Source organism: Paramormyrops kingsleyae, chromosome 15 (assembly GCF_048594095.1).
Source record: "Paramormyrops kingsleyae isolate MSU_618 chromosome 15, PKINGS_0.4, whole genome shotgun sequence".
NCBI lineage: Eukaryota > Metazoa > Chordata > Actinopteri > Osteoglossiformes > Mormyridae > Paramormyrops > Paramormyrops kingsleyae.
In genome coordinates, this window is record NC_132811.1 from 29,014,845 (window position 1) to 29,035,406 (window position 20,562).

The 20,562-nt window shown below is 43.2% G+C and overlaps 1 protein-coding gene across 3 annotated transcripts in view; it reads left to right on the top strand.

The window, feature by feature from the left end:
* Positions 1-1,362: 1,362 nt before the first annotated feature.
* Positions 1,363-20,562, top strand: part of LOC111839110 (tumor protein 63-like) — an 83,325-nt gene continuing 64,125 nt past the window's right edge. For 2 of the 3 annotated variants that reach the window (XM_072699972.1, XM_072699974.1), the window contains exon 1: positions 1,363-1,629. In XM_072699972.1, the coding sequence (XP_072556073.1) occupies positions 1,520-1,629 (110 nt within the window). In that variant the 5' untranslated portion in view covers positions 1,363-1,519. The remainder of the gene's footprint in view (positions 1,630-20,562) is intronic. The other variant, XM_072699973.1, reaches the window with a different exon arrangement.

Consider the following 20,562-nt stretch of genomic DNA (forward strand, 5'->3'; position numbering starts at 1 on the left):
CAAACTTCTGGTCTCAGAGGTCTGAGGTAACAATGCTAACCACTGCGCTACCGATCTTAAACAACACCTTCAAAAACTATTTTTTCAATAATACTATAGATCTGAGTTTTACACACCGGTTCCATCACAGTGAAAAAGAGCATCTACAGTATTTTAGGTATATTTGCAGTAGAACCAACACATGACTCTGTTTAGAGTTGCTTCAGGATCGACCTTTTCAAGTCAGGTTATACGATGTATGGGTATTCATAAGTATCCTGGCTCTGGGTGACAGACCTTGAGTGTGAGTTAAACTTGTCCTCCACCTGGGTATGCAACAAACACATTGGGTGGGGATTTTTCCATATGCTTCTGTATACTCCCTATACTGTCTAAAAACACTACATTAGTTGTAGTCTGAACACACTGTGTTGGCATCTTTTTACTGATGTAATCAGTGTTCAAGAACATTATGGGTATGTGCAAAGGTTTTTTTATGAAAGGTACAACTGTCCATCTGGTGGGCCTGGCTGCCCTGGATACACTGCGTCTATTTTTTATCATCCCCCCTTCTTTGACCCTTGCTTTATTTTAAGACCACTGATTCATCTGTCATTCATTTCAGAAAGCCACAAACTAGCTCTAGCTTTGCAGCTCACACTGTTTGGGTGAGAGAGAAAGAGTTCCTTGCGTAGGTGCGTGAGTGTGTGTGTGCGTGCATGCAGCGTATGTGACCAAAAATCAGCGTCTTTACTAATGCACAGTTATTTGTTCAGTTTACTGGCCAGTGGCCCACTGTAATCAGTTTCATTACACCTATCAGTAGAAGGTTGCAGACCAATCCTTGTATTTCCCCATAATTTTATCCTATTTTACCAGCATTACAATTAGCATATTATGGGTTTACCTGACAACTCAAATTAGTTGATTTGAGCAAATATATGGAATGGCAGATGATAATGCACTAAACTGGGATCCTAAAAAGAGCACATGCAATGGAGGTATGACACTGTAAAAAACACCTTTCTGGCTGGCTCACTGGGTCCGTTTTTGCAATTTCTGCTGTCTGTAATGGAATCCCTTGTGTAAAACTGACAATTTAAAAATAACAATCAACAGATTTTTGAAGGTGGGGGTCCCAGAGACACGATCAAGGACCTGAGTTCAAAATGCAGAATGATGCACAGGACAAATGACCAAGAGTGAGCTTTTCCGGAGAGTCCCAGGAGGGGAGGGTAACTTGTTGGAATGAAGGTACTGTTGCTTAATATCTACAACCTAGCAACCCGGAAAGCTGGATACCCTGGTCAGCTGAACTTTAGGATTGGTCAGACAGCTGGCATGGGCTCCGCCTATTTACTTGGCTGGGGAAGAAAAAATAATAAAAATCAAAACATCCTCAGCACTTCACCCACTCCTGTGCACTTGACCTCACAGCACTTTAATCTCCAATTGTGTTTGTTTTTATTTATTTAATTAATTTAATCATTTTGATTTGTGTCTGAACATATATATTATATATCTAATTATACATCAATACATGTACTGTTATTATCTGTTAGTCTGGAAGATCTCAGAGCACAGATTGCCTTGCAGCATGGATTCTCCATATGCGGCCTTACCGTACTGTCCAGAGCACACCTTTCAGCGGTAAGTTACATTGTGCAAATGTTTCTTTGTATTAAAATAAGCTCTGTAATCTTTTAGCAATGGAAACCATCCACGAGTGGTCATAATGCATACTTTAGTGCATTTCACTGAAGACTAGTGGCTCTGTTCATTTTGGGGTTAAAGGACAGGTGATCAGGAAATGTTTTACTGTATGATTTTGTGGATTTCTCAGCAAAACCCACAGGGAATGACAAATATATGTGCAGTAGAGCACAGAAGTTTACTCTCGTTAACTAATGAAGCTGAAGCAGCATTTCTTCTGTCAAACAAGCTTAGGCAGCCTGATTTTAGAGAGTGTGTCTGTATAAATATGGGGTGGCTTTGTCTGTGGTTACAGCTGTTATCAGTGCATGATATTTATAGTTGTGCCATACTTATAGTAACAATGCAAGTATACAGAGGCATCTGGTTTAAAGTAGCAGGCAGATCATCAAAATGCTGTGCTACTTCTTTTCCCTAACATATACACGGCCGCTGAGAAGTGTGGGTGTTTGGCCATTCAATCCAGCAGATAACAAGTACTATGATTGCATATACAGTGTGGCTGTTATTAACAACCAATGTGTCATCATTTATTTCTAAAAAATAAATTTTCAGAACTGAAATTCTTCATATTCATTTATATATTAATATTAAGTACTATAAGTATATAATAAATACTTTTATAATAGCAATAATTATATATATCCATCCACCCTTCTAAATGAATATTCAGCACAGGAGTGGGGGCCTGAGGCCCATTTACTGTAACATAGTAATTAAAACATTATCAACATACCCCTATAACTATGACTTAACTGATGTAGTATTCTGTGTTTTCTCATTTAATATGTAACCCTTAAATAAATCTCAGTCGAAATGCCAGACTGCTACAGTTTTTATTATTGATGCTGCCATTACTCTTGAGTGGTTGAATGGATATCTTTTACTTATTTAGTTTTACTTATGTGTTTAACTATTAATGGATTTAGTTATGCTGTAGTCCTCAATTTTTGTCCACCCTTTCCAATTTTATGTCAATATAATTGTAATTTATAAAAAATTAGTCTGTCATGATTCCATGTTAAAAAAGCCTAAATACAGGGACTTATAGAAAGCAGAAAAAAACAACATGCCGACGCAGCATTTATGCTGAGTTGAAGGAATGTTATTTTATATGTGCAACACCTGTGCAGAAATGTCATTAGGACAGTGATCTGTGGCCCATAAAATGTGTGTGTGTGTGTGTGCTGATGTTTTTGTTGCTTAACTTGTTTTAATTATTTTCCATGTTTCTTTTAAAGAAAGCAGAGGCCTTATGTGAATAATTACAAATAATGTAATAGATTGACTAGGCAACTATTCAAAACTGAGCTTTCAATTAATCTACAAAAAATTGCCAAATACTATGCCTTTTATCTACTGCCTACCAATACTAGTCATTACTAAAAAGGACATAAATTCTTCACACCAATTTCACAACCCAATAAAGAACCTAAACCACACATGAATGACAAAAAAGTGATATCTTTGTATACTGTATGTATTGTCTACGGTTTCTGTATGCCAGGCAACCTGTTGGTTTTTTGTCCACCTTTAAATGCTCCTTACCTTTAAATGCACCAACCATTCCATTCAAGTTCCGTAATGTGAAAACTGAATTATTTATGAAATGTTTAAAGTACAGTAGACTAATGGTTACACATTAAGAGGATTTAACTTATATTTAACATGTTGGAATTGCATAATTTGTGTGTTTCAAGTACAACACTTTTGTACATGCAAGGTGCATAAACTGCAATGAAAACATATCATAAATTTTAGACAATTATGATAGACAATTATGATACTATCAACATGATTTCATGAACACATAATGAAATAACAAAAAGGTGGAACTTAAAAAATTCACATGCTCCTCCAGAATACCGATTTCTGTTATAATAGCACCAAAAAAAAGTGTTCATGACTTTTACTTACTGGTTAAAATTCAAATATGATACAATTTGGAAGATACTTTTGACAGTTGATCATCTCTTCCAAGTACTCACATATTTTCGCATAATTCTGAAAAATGAGTTTCCAAACAAAAAATACAAATGTTTTATGTGATGGTGGTGCAGGATGTAGTGCTATCGTTCAGCAACTGGAGGGTTGCAGGTTCAAGCCCTGGTTCCTCCTGACCCTGTCAAAGTGTCCTTGAGCAAGACACTGAACCCCAAATTGCTCCCGTTGAGCAGGTTAATGCCTTGCATGGCAGCCTCTGCCACCGGTGTGTGAATGTGTGTATGGATGGGTGAATGTGAGGCATGTATTGTAAAGTGCTTTGAGTACCATTTATGCTTATTGTAAAGCAAACATTCAGCTTAGAGTTTTTGAACCACCTATTTTTTTAAAGTTAGACATGTAGAGCTTAATCAGAGATTAATTTAAAACGGAAATCAACAACAGTTCATAGTTCTTCATTTTGTGAGATTTTTTTGTGAGTTTAGCTAGATGCAGTCAAAGGCATATTATTGTGCATAAAGAATACAAAAACAAGGGAGGCATGATAAACGTATGCAGGATATGTCACTCTATTTGTCTACTTGGAGGAATTAGAAGAACCAGGCAAAACACTGATTGATGTTGAAGAAGGCTCCAGATTGCCATGCTGTATGTTTTGATTGCATTTTCGTACAAAGAAAGTAAAAAATTGAGCTTGAGACAGCAATAATTTGTTCTGTGAGTGACAAAATAACTTTATAGGACCCTTTGAGATTTCTCTGTAAACAATAATTGATGAGGTACCAACCCAATTTCCTTACTGAATTTGATTTATTGGCGTCATTCAAATTCTCAGGTGTGCCAAAAACAGAATTCTGGAGGTAAATACTCTATGTGCCTTTCATTCCCCAAGGTTTGGTGGTACAATATAAAAACTAAAATACAAGCAATACCCAAAAATCTACTCATCCTATTTTATTCTCTTCCACACTACCTTACATATGAGCAGGGAAATGATGCTTGCCAGACCAGAAGGCTATTCTACACAGTATGCCACATGCTCACATGAAGATACATGTAGCTCATGTTAAATGTCTGGATGCTTTCTGTTGCAGCTGTACCTTTTTGTGGCACTGTGATATGTTGGTTAGCTGAATGTTGTTAAGGCTGATTTTCTGGCACTGTACCAATGGCTAGTGTTATTTAGTCGTCTGGGTGCAACTCCAGCTCCTGTCCTATTTCCTCACTGAACAGGCTTCTTCCCATCCCAGAGTGGTGATGTCATTATTGTAGGCTGTCAGTAAACCCATCTAGTCTCTAGCAATGAATGTGAACTATTCCTCCAGTGTATGACCTGAATTAGTAGCCATTCAGCACCTGCTGGGAGCCTATGTAATTCCTGTGTTCTCATTGGGCTAAATTGCTTTCAAAATTAGTAAAAGATAATTAATTGGAGTTAGCTGGAAAGAAGTTTAAATCTTAGAAGATGGTTCTCCTACTGTCTGTAACTGTGTAAGATAGCATGTAGCATGTTTTTGAGAAACAGAAATACACTATATTGTCAAAAGTATTACACCTGCCTTTACACACACATGAACTTTAATGACAACCCATTCATAATACATAGGCTTTAATATGGAGTTGGCTCACCCTGTGCAGTTATAACAGCTTCAGCTCTTCTGGGATGGCTATCCGCAAGGTTTAGGAATGTGTTTATGGGAATTTTTGACCATTCTTCAAGGAGAACATTTGTGTGGTCAGGAACTGATGTTGGATGAGAAGGCCTAGCTCATAGTCTCCACTCTAATTCATTCCAAAGGTGTTCTCTTGGGTTGAGGTCAGGGCTCTGTGCAGGCCAGTCAAGTTTCTCCACACCAGACTCACTCATCCAAGTCCTTATGGACCTTACTTTGTGCACTGATGTGCAGTCATGTTGGAACAGGAAGGGGCCATCCCCAAACTATTCCAATGAAATTGGGAGCATGAAATTGTCCAAAATGGCTTCAAATGCTGCAGTATTAAGAATTCCTTTCATCGGAACAAAGGGGCCAAGCCCAATCCCTGAAAAACAACCCCACACCATAATCCCCCCTCCACCAAGCTTTACATTTGGCATGATGCAGTCAAGCAATTACCATTCTCCTGGCAACCACCAAACCCAGACTTGTCCACCAGATTGCCAGACAGAAAAGTGTAATTCGTCACTCCAGAGAACACGTCTCCACTGCTTTACAGTCCAGTGGTGGCATGCTTTACACCACTGCATCTGATGCTTTGCATTGCACCTGATGTAAGGCTTGGATGCAGCTGCTTGGCCAGGGAAACCCATTGTACCAAGTTCTCTATGCACTGTTCTTGAGCTAATCTGAAGGCCACATGAAGTTTGGAGGTCAGTAGCCATTGACTCTGCAGACAGTTCTATACACTGTGCGTCTCAGCATGCATTGTCCCCACTCTGTGATTTTATGTGGCCTACCACTTCGTGGCTAAGTTGCCGTTGTTCCCAATTGCTTCCACTTTGTTAAAATATCACTAACAGTTTACCGTGGAATATTTAGTAGTGAGGAAATTTTACAAATGGACTTATTGCACAGGTGGCATCCTATCACGTACCATGCTTGAATTCACTGAGCGACCAATTCTTTCGCAAATGTTTGTAGAAGCAGTCTGCTTGCCTAGGTGCGTGATTTTATACACCTGTGGCTATGGAAGTGATTGGAACATCTGAATTCAATGGTTTGGAGAGGTGTCCCAGTACTTTTGGCAATATAGTTTATATAACGTTAAAACTCACCAAATGAGCGTCACACAAGAACTGTTTGTTTTGAAACCAAATTTAAGATGGTCAAAGATAAATCCAAACCCAGAGAATGGGCTGTTTCTGTTTTCAGTGTAATGGGGAATATGTAAATAAGAATTGTGGTTAGTCATCCACAATGTCAATCGGTCTTTATCAGTCACGTGTCTGCACTGTCTGACACACCCCCATTCGCCATTTTGAGTGTATCGCAGATGTAAACACATTTGGTTAACAAACTTAATATTTCATATTCAGTGTTTTTTATCCACAAAAAATGTAATGCTTTATGTAATCAGTAATAAGCAATTTTCATTACCAAAACACACTAGTACTTTAGGTGTTTAAGAAAGGAGAAGAGTCGAGAACACCACAAAAATGTCATTGGACATAACTTTATTGGTCACATTTAAAATAAAATATAAGTGGCATACAGTGGAATACAGGCTCGGTGTTGTGACCAATGTCAGGCAAGCAAGCAGGAAGCGGGGAAGGATGAGGCAGGCAGGCGAGGATCCAGGACACAAGGGTTTATTATGGTGAAATGAGGGAAATACAAGGCAGACGGGGGCACCAGTGGAGGTGAGGAGGGAGCAGGAGGGACCCACTGGCGAACAACGAGTCAGAGCAGGGGAACCCACAGGCAGCCAATGAGGCATCGTAGGCGGGACTACAGGCGGCTGATGAGGCGACGGCGTGGGACCCACAGGCATCAGCCAAGCAGGAGCCTGGGGAACCGCAGGTGAGCTGGGGGGCAGGGTGGGTGGGACCCGACCCCTGCACCTATGTCCTCTCCCTTTACGGGACACCGACAGGTGGGGTTCTAGCCGGGATCAAACCTTCTGGGGAGATGGCGGAGGAGTCCAACTCCTGGAGGAGTCCTTTGGGGCCATCAGGGAGGTCCCGAGGGGTCTCACTCAAGCTCCTCCTCCAAGGGGGAAGGAGCGGTGGTCAGACAGTCTGGGACCTCCTATGGGACTGGGACTGGCGTCACGGGAGCTTGGACATGAGCCAAGACAGGTGGAGCTAGAGGCGGAGGCAGAGGAACCTCGGACGGAGCCGGGGCCACAGGCGGAGGCGGGGCCTCAGCCAGAGGAGCAGGTAGAGGCGGGGGAGACATCTCTGCTCTAGCCTAGGCCCCGACTCCGCCTGCTGCTCCAGCTGGAGCAGAGATGGGTGGAGGCGGGGCCTCGGCAGAAGCAGAGACGGGCAGAGGCAGGGCATTGGCCAGAGCAGAAATGGGCGGAGGTGGGCGGAGCAGAGACGGGCAGAGCAAGGACGGGCCGCGCCGGGACCTCGGGCGGAGCAGCAGGTGCCTCGGGCTAAGCAGGAGACTGGGCCACAGCAGGAGCCTCGGGCACAGCAGGAGCCTCGGCAGGTGGCGATGCAGCAGCCACCAGGACCGGAGCCTCGCTGGGTGGCATGGCCACCACCGGGACAAGCAAGTCGGGAACAGGCGAGTCAGGCAGAACAGACAGGTCAGGCAACACAGGAACAGGTTCTGTGGAGGGCGGTGCATCAACCGGTGGTGCAGCAGGGACCTTGGGCGGCGGTGTAGGAAACGCTGGGTCAGGACCAGCAGGGGGCACCACAGTTGCCAGGACTGGGACCCAGCTGGGTGGCGATGCATCCGGCACGACGGGCAGAACAGGCGCAATGGGCAGAACAGGCAGGTCAGGCACGATGGGCAGAACAGGCACAACGGGCAGGGCAGGAACATCAGGCGGGTCAGGTATGGCAGTCAGGGCTGGCGCCTCAGGAGCAGGTGTTGCCCCTTTAAGCGACCGTGGGACCCGTGGGATGGCATCCCAAATTGACCTGGCCCCTTTAAAGGCAGCACGAATTCCCAAAAAGGGGTGTGCTGCTAGCGGCTGTAGCATAGTAACGCATGTACGCTCTAGCTGTAGTGTCCTGGTGGAGCTCTGCTGGTTCCCGGATCAGGAGGGATTCCTCTCAATATTCGGCAAGGAGAGAAACTGGAGAGAGAGACGGACCCCAGGAAGATTGTTGGTGCGTCCTTGCGTCTCTTCTCCTTTTGCTTTCTCTTCTTCTTCCTTTTCACGGCAGTCTGGGGTACTGCGGTCGGCTCCGATGGTGGATCCATCGGTAGTCTGCTGTCCAAAGCCACCTGCTGCCTAATGGCCTAAGCCGCTACTTCCCTGAGTTGCTATAAGTTCAGCCAAACCACCTCGGCTAGGAAGGCGTCCTTCGTCGGGGAAATCCCCTGCAGGATATCCCCCGTATGGATCGCCATGACGCGAGCTGCGGGGTCCTCCTGGACCTCTGGCTGTTGCAGCCAGTATATCGCCTCGGCGACTAGATTGTCGTATTCAGCTTCTATTAGCTGAGGTGTCTTCTTCGGGAGATCCGTCATTCTGTTGTGACGAAGCGGGGAAGGATGAGGCAGGCAGGCGAGGATCCAGGACACAAGGGTTTATTATGGGGAAACGAGGGAAGCACAGGGCAGACAGCAACAAACATCAATGACGGATCTGGGGATACGGACTCAGACGTGGACTTAAATACACAGGACATGTCAAACTGACAGAGAACAGCTGGTCACAATTGGGGCAGCACACGTGGTTAATTAGGGGGCGTGGCACACACGAGGATCGGATGAGCTGGACGTGACACTCGGTATACAATGAGTTTATACAGATCCTTCCAGACATCATGTGAAATGTTAGAAACCGTACTTGCAAATGTTCCTAAACTTAAACTATAGTTGGGCATTGGTTTGTCAGGGCACAGCACACAGTGACAGCTACTTTATGCAGCATTGTGGCTTATAATCCATGCACGCAAATATACAAATACATGCACTGATAAGCGTGTCATTACAGTTTTGTTGTTTACTTTTGTCGTAAAAAAGCATTCACTCTGTAATGCTAGTTTAACACAAACAGATTAACTTATTTCTGTGAGGCGAGCTTGCTAGCATAGGTTAGACAATGTGAAAATACCAACTTTAGAAGACAAAAAATGCACATTCAGTAATACTACTTAAACAAAAAAACATCTTGCTTGCCTTTATGAAAATGCAGAGAGCAAACACGCATTAAAGGAGATATCGTGTTCCTTTTATCTCATTGCTGCGACCCAGGCCACCCGACGCCTCTTTGTTACCTCCTGCTGTCCATATCCTCTTTTCCAAGTGGGAAACCTAAAAAATCTCATGTTGTGGTCCACCTTTCTGCCATTTCTACCATGTGATTTAGTAAGACAGTCTTTCACACAGCACGAGTGTCCCATCTTACCAAAGATAATGCCGCACACAAATGCTGGCACTTGAGTTGTATACACCCACAATGGCGATTTGACCAACAATACACTGCGGCTATAGTGAGTGTGTGTCAAACAGCGATACATGGGGTATTTTGGAAAGAACATGTACTTTTACAAAAATAAATATGACAAAAAGGCTACATACACTAACACCATCCATTAAGACACAGAAGTTCTAATGTATTGTATGATTCAGTAAAGATGAAGACATCTTATTTGAGTCCAATCAAGAGAATATTTTTTTAAATAAAGTTTATGTCTGTACGACAAAAGCCTAATCAGAGGTTTGTACTAACTGTGGGTTTGCAATATATGTTATCTTTGAAGTGTGGGCTGTCTGGCTGAGGTGGCATTCATACATAATTGCCGTACTGTGTTACACAGAAAAAACAAGATATTTACTTATACAATTTATTAACTGTATTTGGGTAACACTCTTTTTAAATTATTGTTGCAAATGTAAAGATATAAATAGGTGGGGGTCATTTAACAAGTACTAAGGACTCAACACTAGGAGATCTTAGGAACACAGGTAATACAGGACATAACTACAAAATCAGACACAGGCAGGGATAACCAGGAACAAAGATAAAAAAAAAAAACAAGCACCATAACTGAAATACTTGAGCATAAGAAATACGGGGCAGACTCAGTGGGTTAACCATGTGTGCCTGTAATCAGAAGGTCACCAGTCAGCCTCAGCACGTCTGCGGGTCCCTTGAGCAAGGCCTTTAACATTATACAATATTATTATTTGTACATTATTTCGATGGGAAGATGGTTCAAAATAGTTTGAAAGTTTAATATTTCTATGTTAATTTTTCAAATGAGTTTTCCCCCTTAAGAATCAAGGAATTAAGTTTTAGCATGCTGCATGCAAAAATAGCAACTTTTGACACATTGTATTTAGTTTAACCATTAAAAATGCTTGTAAAAAAATTAACGAGTTGTTCATTTTAGAGACCTGTCTTAGAATACTCTATTATTAAAATAATCGATAGCTGCAGCCCTAATGCACACATACACACACACACTAAAAACAGTTTCTGAACAAATTGAACCTTTTACACCTTTTTAAACTTGTCTCTCACGTTTCACCTCACCCTGTGGATTTGGAGTTGCTGACAAGTCTAGATATTTGGCATCTGTTGGACATCTGCAACACAATGGCAACTCCATCAGGTCACATCTTTGAACAGTTCACACATAGCGATAATGGAGTGCTGATTTTCCAGCACCGATCAAACACTGATTTGCCTCCGGTTTTGTGAGAGATCTCCAAAAAACTGTCAGTGAGCAGAAAATCGTGTAGTGTGATCATGGCATTAAGCGAACAGCCTGCACTTGAACCTGCTCAGAGCAGGTTAGGCGTCCAGAATAAATTGCCATGACAACGTGATCTGCTTAAAAGTGGCTATGATTTGTAATACAAAAAACTCGAAAGTAAGCCTCAAGAAACCTCTTTAAGCTAGTAAACTCGTTCCGTAGTACACATCTCAGCTGAACTGCAACAAACAGTTTTAAATTTGTTACTAGGCGTGGATGGTATTATGGTAACATGAGATATTGCGGTATTTTGAAATACTGGTGACAAAATTAGCCAGGCCCCACCCTTGCTCAGCAGGGGAATTGGAAATATGAAGATTATAGTTCTGTATCAGATAAACATTTTATGAAATGGATAAATTTTTTTTTTGTTCTGTTGTTTTGTGAAACTATTTTAGTCTTATTTAAAATGATGAAATCTTTGTTATTCTAAAATTATTTTAAAATCTTTCTTACATCACATCCTTTCCCGATGTTATTATTGCTGCCACTGCTGCTCGATGAATTCTATTGCCAATATTTAAAAATGTTGGAATACCATTGCTTTTGAAAATACCATGTAATGTCTAGACCAGGGGTGTCAAACTCCAATCCTGGAGGGCTGGAGCAGGGCTTATTTCTTTCCTTTTTCCACCACAAATGATTCAGTTCAAGAGCTGTGATGTAATTAGCACAAGGAGTTGAATCAGGTGTGTTAGATGAGGGGAAACCCAAAAATGTGCAGGGCTCCGGCCCTCCAGGACTGGAGTTTGACACCCCTGGTCTAGACGGTATGACAAATTAGATATTCGGGTACCTCCAAAGCTCCTAATAACTACAACAACTATTCTTCTTCTACTCTTCGTTAACCTCTGCTCCATGAAAGTCAGTACTGCCATCTACTGGAAATACCTAGTCAATTTCCTTGCACATGCGCAGATGATGTGGGTTGTATGCACTGTCTGATGGACACCACTTTACATTAATCAAGCTGTGCAAGGACCCTAACAACCTCTAAGTTAGATACTGTAGTTCAGTGTTTTTTTTGGGCCCGCTACATAGGTTATGATATTGTTTCTGTTGTATGAATTCTGAAACGATGACAAATATTGCCAATGTCTATTAATATAAACACTTTAAGTTGGCTACACTGCCAAACATCGGTTCTTCTGAATATAACTCAAACAAGGTTTCACTCCACTATGTCGGCAAACACTCTTTTTTTCTCAGTTTATGACATTGCTTTCAAAATAGGGGGATATTTATAAATAAATAAATAAACTACTAAAATCTAAAACCTATTTGGCAAATGGCTTAAAAATTAGAAGCCTGACACTATTAATAGTACACTTAATAACTGAAAGACACTTATTTTAAGGTATTAGCCTTCAACAAAATAAAACAAATATTGCAAATGACGATATTTTTAACAGTGTTTTAAAATTTAACGAACCTGCATCAACCGTGTGATGCTGAATGGTATGATTTCAGCTGTGAATTCTGGGATTCTGTGTAACATCACTACCGAAGCTTTGGTGCTGTTTACATCCCGGAAGGAGTACTGTTGGTTTCTTTAGAAAACTTTAATAAAGCCCTAATTTTAACGCACAATAAAAGTATAATGATATACACAGCAGTGTTATCTTATATCTTGTTTTGTAAAATATCAGTATACCATACAAATTTGATATAGGCTACCACCCAGCCCTAAATAAAAATGTCTTTTTTTTTTTACACTGTTCAAGTAAATTGTACGGCCCCATTCAGTCCTCGCTGAGGCCCCCAGGTTGAAAACAACTGACCCACCATAATAGTCATCAGCTGTGGTGAAACTGCGGTTTAACAGCAAATCAAGAAAAGTATGGTCATCTAACAGTTTAATTCTCCTTTGCACAAAATCTATATATATTACAAAACATACCAGTGCATTTGTGCAGTCTTTGAGGTTATTTTTTGCTTTTATGCATTATTGTAGCAATGTGGATTTACATTTCCTTTAAAGTTGGAAATGAGTTTGCTTTGTTAACAAGGAAGTGTTATTTAAATATTTCTGTGTTTAGCCAGAAGTTTGGGCTGTTTGGTTGGGTTTAATATGAATCATTTTGTGCTCTTGCAGATAGAAGCGAAACTCAAACGCTGCTGTAATTTTTAAAGTTTTTGACTCTGAGCATTAGTATTAATGTACAAAGTTCACTTTATTTATTAATATAAATTAATATTTAGTTACTTCACATTTTATGATGTTCACAATCAGAGCACAAAGCTGTTCATATGCAGCCTAGATGCTTTAAAATAAATAAATAAAAATATCATTAATCCACTGCGGTCTCCTCTCAACATCGCTTAATTTAGCACTCACATCTTCTGGTCATCAGGAGTGTAGAAGTCAAATTTTTTTTTAGCAATTAAAAGACTACTGTGGTCGAAAAAATGAGTTTCTGCAAAACCTCATTACACAGCAGAATTGTTAACAGAGTTCTTTGATTTATATTTTAATGTGTCATTAATGTGTGTGTGTTTGTGTATGTGTACGTGTATGTCTTGAGACCAATTTTTTGTGGTCTCGGTCTTGTCTTGGTCTCGACTCTATTTGGTCTTGGTCTTGTTTTGGTCTCGGACATAGCGGTCTCGATGGGATGGGGAAAAAAGAGAAAACAGCACATCCTCACAGAATAGTATCATTATTTATTACGCGCCTCAATTCAAATGCAACCAGTCAGATGCATCTACTTTAAAAACGTTACATTGTATACATTTTCTCAACGGACACTGCCAGTGCTTCACAGTCCACACACTTCATACACATCGCATGATAGCGAGGTCGGCAAAGAAATGTTTCAAAACGTCACCACGTGTCACCATGTCACATGGTACAAAATCCTTGCAAGAGCAAGACGACTTAAGACAGACCGTGCAGCACAAACTGGAACCGCCTCCGTGACGACACAACTTTGCCCTTATTGGCTGAAGATTTTAGTCACATGCATGACATTTGTATCCCAGGAAGCTCCAATGCGTTATCTGCTATTTCTCCCGAAAAGCACATAAAGCAGTGAGAACTGGTTTCAGTTCATTTAGCTGGTAAAATAAAGTTTAAATAAATTACATAAATGTTCTAACAGTAAGTAATGTTGTGCTGCTTTATTTGTTTAATCGTCCAATCTGTGAAGAAGGCATGCAGGTGATATTTGTATAGATTTATCTACACCCTTCTGGCAGTGCTGTCATTGCAGTCAGGTCTCATAGACTATGAGGAGTAGAAGTTGTCCGACTTGGCTGCAGTCAGTTTATACTCCACCCCTGCAGCTTGCGGCAGATCGCGCTCCATGTTGTGTTAGCTGCAGACAGACCTAAGCCCAAGTCGAATGCACCCATTGCTTCTTTAAGGGAGGATGGGCAAAATTACAACGTTGTCGGTGATTGGCTGTTGTGCTGGCGTTCATTAAACCTCTGCTCGATAGGCCATCGAGTTGTTTGTCTCAGCGCATTCTCTAAAACGGAGCAAATTTGGTTGATCGAGTTTATAGTCTGTGTGTATCGTGATCGTCCTTATTTTTTATCGACATAAAACCGAGATCGTTTTATCGCCCAGCACTAATAGCATAGTTATAATTCAATTAAATTAGGTATTTTACATTCATTAGAAAGCACGGTCTTGGAGGTAAGACCCCTAATGATGAGTATAAACATTGATCGACAATTTCCCTTGCCCGGACGTGGGTCACCGGGCCCCCCCTCTGGAGCCAGGCCTGGGGGTGGGGCTCGATGGCGAGCGCCTGGTGGCCAGGCCTACACCCATGGGGCCTGGTCGGGCACAGCCCGAACAAGGCACATTAGTCCCCCTTCCAATGGGCTCACCACCTGTTGGAGGGGCAATAGGGGTGGGGTGCAGTGTGAGTTGGGCAATGGCCGAAGGCGGGGACCTTGGCGGTCCGATCCTCGGCTGCAGAAGGAATGTTACCTCTCTGGTGGGGAAGGAGCCTGAGCTGGTGCACGAGGCTGTGAGGTTCCAACTAGATATAGTCGGGCTCGCCTTGACGCATGGCTTGGGCTGTGGAACCAGTCTCCTCGAAGGGGGTTGGACACTCTGGAGTTGCTCATGGGGAGAGGCGCCGAGCTGGGGTGGCCATACTTATTGCCCCCTGGCTGGGCGCCTGTACATTGGGGTTTACCGCAGTAGACGAGAGGGTAGCCTCCCTTCGCCTTCGAGTGGGGGGACGGGTCCTGACTGTTGTTTGCGCTTATGCACCAAACAGCAGTTCAGAATACCCACCCTTTTTGGAGTCCTTGGAAGGGGTGTTGGAGAGCGCTCCCCCCAGGGACTCTCTTGTTCTGCTGGGGGACTTCAATGCTCACGTGGGCAATGACAGTGAGACCTGGAGTGGCGTGATTGGGAGGAACACCCCCCCGATCTGAACCCGAGTGGTGTTCTCTTGTTGGACTTCTGTGCTCGTCCCGGATTGTCCATAATAAACACCATGTTCAGACATAAGGGTGTTCATATGTGCACTTGGCACCAGGACACCCTAGGTCGCTGTTCGATGATCGACTTTGTGCCGTGTCATCGAACTTGCGGCCGCATGTCTTGGACACTTGGGTGAAGAGAGGAGTGGAGCTGTCAACTGATCACTAGCTATGGGTGGGTTGGCTCCGCTGGTGGGGGAGGAAGCCGACCAGGCCTGGCAGGCCCAAGCGTATAGTGAGGGTCTGTTGGGAACGTCTGGCGGAATCCCCTGTCAGAGGGAGTTTCAACTGCTACCTCCAGCAGAACTTCTCCCATGTCCCGGGGGAGGCGGGGGACATCGAGTCCGAATGGGCCATGTTCCGCGCCTCCATTGTGGAGGCGCGGACCGGAGCTGTGGCCGTAAGGTGGTCGGTGCTTGTTGCGGCGGCAATCCCCGAACCCGCTGGTGGACACTGGTGGTGAGGGATGCCGTCAAGCTGAAGAAGGAGTCCTATCAGGCCTTTTTGCCCTGTGGGACTCCGGAAGCAGCTGATGAGTACTGGCAGGCCAAGCATAACGTGGCTTTGGCGGTCGCTGAGGCAAAAACTCAGGTATGGGAGGAGTTTGGCGAGGCCATGGAGAATGACTTCCAGATGGAGATTCTGGTCCACCATCCGGCGTCTCGGGGCGGGAAAGCGGTGCAGCATCAACACTGTTCATGGTGGGGATGGTGCGCTGTTGACCTCAGCTCGGGACGTTGTGGGTCGGTGGAAGGAATACTTCAAAGACCTCCTCAATCCCACCGACACGCCTTCCAATGAGGAAGCAGAGTCTGGGGACTTGGGGGTAGTATTGGGTGAAGAAATATGCGAATACGCCCATTGTGACCGAAATAAACAAGAGCACATATCTGGGTAGTGTTTACACTGATCGGCTACAATATAGCACACGGATACGTCTGTGCCGCTGAAGCTTTGTGCCAGTGTTGCCACTTTCAGCAACGAAGCTCATACCTGTGTTCATGGCGCAGTGGGCTAAGCCTGTGTGCCTGCAATCACGTGGTCGGCGATTCAAACGCAGTGTATTTAGAACGTGAATAGCGATCTTCAGCTGAGAGCGGTCCTACACGCTCCCGATACAAGTAAAACAAAGAAAGGTGACACGATTTGCTTTTTTGCCTATTTAACCTAATTTTAAAAACTTTAATACTTCCGACAATGGAAGTTTTGAAAAGAAGACAGATAACGGATTTAGTCAGTGTTTTTTTCATGATTCTACATAATGATTTCAGCGAGATACCTGTATAAACTGAAATACACGAGAAAGATACGCGGTCGACGATGCCCCCGTCCCCAGAGCATTAATAATAGTCACTGAATCATATTTATCGCTTTCTATTTTTATATAGTCAGTTTTTCATTTTTCATTCCATCTACCAATAAACTGTGAAAGGGATTTTATTGTTGTTACTTTTCTTGCGTTTCAAACTGCCTTTCCAAAGTGATGGGTGTGGGGTGCAGTGACATTCCAGACTGATGGGACATTGACAGTATGCAAACCAGTGTTAATTTTGACAGCAAATTCTGATTTAGTCTTAGTCTTTGGAATAATACACCATTTAGTTTTAGTCCTATTTTAGTCATCTGAAATCTTTTAGTCTTAGTCTAGTTTAGTTGACTAAATATCATAAGAGTTTTAGTCTTAGTTTAGTCTTAAGTCTTTTAGTCTTAGTCTAGTTTTAGTAGACCAAATATTAGATTTTTCTCCATAATTCACGTAACTGTAAGTATATTTCAATATATGAAAGCATATAGAGAATACAGGCACATACAGTATCTAATTGTTGTAATAAAAAACATTTATTTTATTAAATGTCAAAAAAGTCTTTTTCACAAAAATAAGCCTAAGACCTGCTCTCCCTGAACAATATACATGCTCCCTGAAAAAGATATGCATTGTCCCTGAATTATATGAGACGCATATGACATTCTTTCAAGAACTTCTGCCTTTCATGTTCATACTGTGTTTCAATTAAATTGCTAATTTTTTAAATTTTTTTTTTTATTGCCCACCACCACCCCCCCTCTTCGGAGGACAACTTTATTTTACATTAAATTCAAGAGCAAAGAGTGTGGCTGCTCCGAACTCACCTGTCCCGTGGAGGAAAAAAAAAAAAAAAACAGGGGGGATACAGAAACAACAATCGTAACGAGAACAGACATTAATCACCATGGGGAGAGAAAAGAAAAAAAAAAAAAGGAAACAGAGGTATACAGAAAAAATAAAACTAATAATGTCGGTGGGATGGAGAAAATGAAGTGTAGGGAAATACAGAATACAAACAACCATAAGAAAAATAATACTCATTACAAGGACATCAAACAACAAACATTATAACATCAGTAATAATAATTATAATTAATAATGTGACAAATAGGTATTATATATATATGTAGCATACACACACGTGATCCTACCCTTATACATGTATATTTCAATTCCTATGTCTATAACACACACTAAAAAAATAACAATAATAATGATATTGATCGCTCAACCATTCTTATATGTATGTGTAAGTGTAGGTGTGAACTGATTTGTCATTGGATGTGCTGGCATATGATGCCGTCGGGGGAAGCGACAGCACCCCACCCCCCCCCCCCCCCCCCACAAGGCCGAAGGCGAAGGCAGGAGAAACCAGGCAACCGAGGCCACCCCGCCGCCCCCCCGGCACAAGGGCCCACGGCCATGTGTCCCGGAGACAACCACCCGCCCAACCCAGGAGGCAGCCCGCGAGGGACTAAAGGGGCGCCAACCCCCGTACAGGGAGGCCCGCAGAGGGAGGACGGGCGGCGAGCCCCCCAGCCCCACCCGCAACCCCCCCACCGAGGCAGGACTGTGCCTAATGTAATATGGACTGTGTATATGACTAAGGTGCAAAAAGTGGGCGAGCAGTTGAGGCACGGTCGCCCCACCGCTGGCAGACGGCAGAGCCCCACCTGCCTCAACCCACCTCCTCAGCCCTAGTGTCATGTGATGTCTAACATGCAAGTAAAATTTGAGGTGCAGTGTCTCGGCGCACCTCCCCACCGCCCCTCAAGGCCCTAGTGTTGTGTGAAATGTGGTGTTGGGCCCAGGGGAGCAATAAGGGCGTGCCAGGAGTGGGCCCCCCCCGGCACCGGGGCCAGATCCCCGACTGGCCCCGATTAGTCCCCATCCCTGACCCCGCACAGCCGGCAGGGACGGCCAACTGAGGTGTTCAGGGGCGCCACAGGCAGCCCGGCAGCAGGGAAACCAGGCGCAGACCGGGAGAGATCCACCCCACCACGCCCGATGAGACCCCAGCTAGCAGCCAAGGACGGGACAACTCCAGACCCCCCGGCAAACGGGGAGCCGGTCCGGACAGGCGGGATGACCCCCGCCCCCCGGCCACCCCAGGCCCCCCACCAGGCGAGGCAGAGGCTCCCCCCACCGCCCCCCCCCCCAACCACCCCACAGCACCCGAGGGCCCCGTGCTGGCCCAGTGATGGCAATGCCCCACCACCCCCGACAACATTACATTAAAAAGTTAATTATTGGAGCCCAAATATCTTCAAAATCGATCAATTTATTTTTCTTACAGGCAGACGACCTCTCCATGGAAACATAATCCCAGAGTAGATTTTTGAACAGATTTATATTTAAATTCTCTTTTGACTTCCAGTTCAGAAGGATTGTTTTCTTGGCAATGGTTAGTACTGTAAGAAGCATGCATGATTTATTCGTGTCTATATTAGTGTTAGTGAGGTCCCCAAGCAGGCAGAGTGAGGGGGAGGGTGGGATGGGATGCCCTAGGTGTGTCGATAAGTCTTCACAAATCCTTTGCCAGAATTCGTTGACCGGTGTGCAGTACCAGAAAGCATGCAGGTAATTATCTGGTGCGTCCTTTTTACAAGTTAGGCATATGTCAGTATCTCTGATACCCATCTGGAACATCCTCTGCCCTGTGTAGTGTGTTCTGTGTAAAATTTTGTACTGTAATAGCTGCAGGTTGGAGTTCTGATTCATTCGGAAGGTATTCAAGCAAATTTGCCTCCAGAAGTTAGAGTCTGGATTGATGAGTAGATCCCTTTCCCATTTGTGGGTAGGGAGTGAGAGCGTTGTATCAGATTCTGCTAGATGCACGTAAATCCTAGACAGTAGTTTTTTAGTTGGTGTTATTAAGAAGTTTGCTATTTTAGGTGAAAGCTCCAGCTCTAATTGCTTACGACACCATCTATTATGTATTATTGATTTAAGCTGAAGATATTCTAAGTATTTGTTTTTCTCAATGCTATAAGTTTCTGCTATTTTGTCAAATGATATCATTGTCTTGGATTATATGTTCGAGGCGCTTGATTCCTTTATTATGCCAAGCCAGGAAGTTTATAATTTTTTTATTTAACAAGATGTCAGGGTTGTTCCAGATGGGTGTCAGTTAGCATGGGACCAGTGAGGTTTGGTTCATTTTAAGAAATTCCCACCAGGCTGTCAGTGATGTGCTGATGTTGATGCTCTTAAAACAACAATGTCGTTTAATATCAATCTATTGGCAAGAAAGTAGTTGTAGAAATTGGGAAGCTCCAAACCCCCACAGTTTTTGGGTTTCTGTAAAGTTTTTAAACTTATTCGTGGTGGTTTAGATTTCCATAGATATTTTGAGATTAAGGAGTCCAGTGAATTAAACCAAATCCGCGGAGGTTGACTCGGAACCATTGAGAACGTGTAGTTAATTTTTGGTAAGATCATCATTTTGACTGTTGCTACTCTTCCCAGAAGTGATGTGGGTAGATTGTTCCACCGTGCAAGGTCATCTTCTATCTTTTTAAGCAGCGGACTGTAATTTAATCGCGTCAGATCTGACAGCTTGGCAGAAATGTTAATACCCAGATATCTAATGTTCCCAGATTGAAGTGGGATAGTTGGATTGGACTGGAAGTCACAAGATATTGGAAGAGTAGTCGACTTATTCCAATTAATAGAGTAATATGAAATGGAGGAGAACTTATCTATGAGTCTTATCGTCTCTGTGAGGGAACCCTGTGTATTTTGAAGAAAAAGTAATACATCATCTGCATAAAGACTAATTTTATGGGTT